We start from the raw sequence: 2,236 nt of genomic DNA on the forward strand, positions 1-2,236 counted from the left end.
TGGGGAAGGGGATCTTGGGATGACTTGAGGCGGGGCTCAGCCCTCCTCCCTACACAGGGGCAAAGAAGAGGGCTCCTGTCTGCCCAGCAGCAGTGAGCCGCAAGCCATGGCATGCCAAAAGCCACGCGATGCCTGCCAGGAGCTTGCAGCCGCCCTGGCCCACCGGTTCATGGAGGGTCATGCTGGGATCACAACCCATGGAGGGAGGAGGAGAGCATGGCACGGGTCCAGGTTTGGCGAAAGGCTGGGGCTCAGGAAAAGCACCACAGCTTTTCGGGGGTCCGCACCAGTCCTCGGGTGCATGTACAGGGTCCCCCAGCCTGGGGCTCATCTGCTGTCGGTGGTGGCGTGTCGACAGCACACTTATGGCCACCACGGCTTCGAAACACCGGAGCTGCGCCTACCGTGCTGGGGCTCAGCCGTCACGGTGCACGCGCTGGTGTTGCAGCAGATTGGAGGGGTGAGCGAAGCCCTTATCACAGACACTGCATTTGTAGGGGGTCTCACCCGTGTGCACCTTCTCGTGCACAGCCAGGTAGGCCAAGTCCTTGAAGAACTTGTGGCAGAAGCTGCACTTGTAGGGTCGCTCCTGGCTGTGCACACGGTGGTGCTGGAGGAGCAGGGAGGGCCGGGCAAAGGCCTTCCCGCATGCCTCACACTTGTAGGGACGTTCCCCCGTGTGCGCCCGCTCGTGGATCACCAGGTAGGATGACTGCTTGAAAGCTTTCCCGCAGGTTTTGCAGACAAAGGGGCGCTCACCGGTGTGCACCCGCTCATGGGAGGAGAGGGCATTGGACTGCTTGAAGCCCTTGCCACAGAGCGGGCAGACGAAGGGGCGGTCACCCGTGTGCACCCGCTCATGCACCTTGAGGCTGTGCCCGTAGGTGAACTTCTTACCGCAGACCCCGCAGACGTGGGGTTTGTCGTCACAGTGCTGGCGTTGGTGGAGGAGGAGGGCGTTGGAGGTGGGGAAGTCTTTCCCGCAGTCAGCACACTTGAAGGGCTTCTCGGCGCAGTGGGTGAGCGCGTGGCGCTGCAGCTCGTAGGGGGTCTTGAAGCTCTTGGCGCAGCGGGGGCAGCGGAAGGGACGCTCGCCACTGTGGATGCGCCGGTGCTCTTGGAGGTTGGAGGAGCGCTTGAAACGCTTGCCACAGAGTTCACAGCGGAAGGGTCGTTCCTCCGTGTGGACCAGCCGGTGGCTTTTGAAGTCCGAGTGGCGCTTGAAGGAGGCCTGGCAAAGGTCGCAGCGAAAGGGACGCTCCTCATTGTGTACCACCTCGTGGCTGAAGAGCTCCCAGGCCCGCTTGAAGGCCTTCTCACAGACGCCGCACTGGAAGGGCTTCTCATCCACGATCACCTCACGGATCTCCAACTCGCTGACACTGCTCGCTCCCTGCTTCGGGTGGGCCGGCAGCCCCACTGCTGCCTCCTCCAGCTCACCCACCGCACTCCCCAGCACCAGCTTGGCAGTGGAGTAGATGCCACGCTCATCAATCAGCTGCACAAAGTCCGGCTTGGGACGGGCATCATCAGAAAGGGGCAGCTCAGGGGAGCAGGACCGAGACCCTCTCTCCTCCTCCTCTTCCTCACTGCTCCGCGGCACCTCCTCCAGCCCATTCTCCATCTCCCTCTGTCTGAAGTCACCTGTCCGGCCCCAGATCAACTGCAGTCTCTCCCTCCGGGAGGGTCCTGGCTCTTCGGCGCTTTCACCCCGTCCCGGGGATGCAGAGACCCGGCTTGTCTCAGGCTTCAGGCAGAGCCGCTGTTTCCACCAGCATGGCTGCAGCTCCTCTGGTGCCTGGTGGCACGGGGAAGCCCCTTCATCCTCACCAGTCTTCTGGCTGGGCCTGCCTGCACCCTGAGGGGCAAGAGAGCCCTGCCCACAGCAGCAGCATCCCAAACGGCACAGAGAAGCTTGCCCTAGCCGCTCCAGGGAGCCTTCCCCCAGCTCTTCTCTTGGCTGTGCCCCGGTTGCATCATCCTCCTCCTGAGCCTTCTCCTGCTCCTCCTCACCTTCAGGCCCATCTCCTTCGGAAACGGGGGAGAGCCTCTGGGAAAAGGGGGGCTCGCAGGCCGGAGGACCCGGCTGCCCTTCCATGGCAGCCCCTGCAAAAATGAAAAAGAAGAGAGCATGAGAGGAGCAACAGGACAGTGACGGAGGAGATGTGAAGATGAAGATGTGGGTGGCAGCAGTTAGAGGGAGGTCAGAGAGAGATAGGGGAAGAGGGAGGGGGGC

General features: G+C 62.8%; 1 protein-coding gene across 1 annotated transcript; it reads right to left on the reverse strand.

The window, feature by feature from the left end:
• Positions 1-415: 415 nt before the first annotated feature.
• LOC104621678 (zinc finger protein 3-like) lies at positions 416-2,106 on the reverse strand (the record flags this gene model as incomplete). Its single annotated transcript, XM_010288221.1, has 1 exon — positions 416-2,106. A coding segment is annotated over one exon (1,691 nt), but the record flags the coding sequence as incomplete, so codon positions are not given.
• Between the last annotated feature and the right edge of the window lie 130 nt (positions 2,107-2,236).

The sequence above is a fragment of the Phaethon lepturus genome, unplaced genomic scaffold (genome assembly GCF_000687285.1).
Source record: "Phaethon lepturus isolate BGI_N335 unplaced genomic scaffold, ASM68728v1 scaffold20445, whole genome shotgun sequence".
In the NCBI taxonomy this organism is placed as follows: Eukaryota; Metazoa; Chordata; class Aves; order Phaethontiformes; family Phaethontidae; genus Phaethon; species Phaethon lepturus.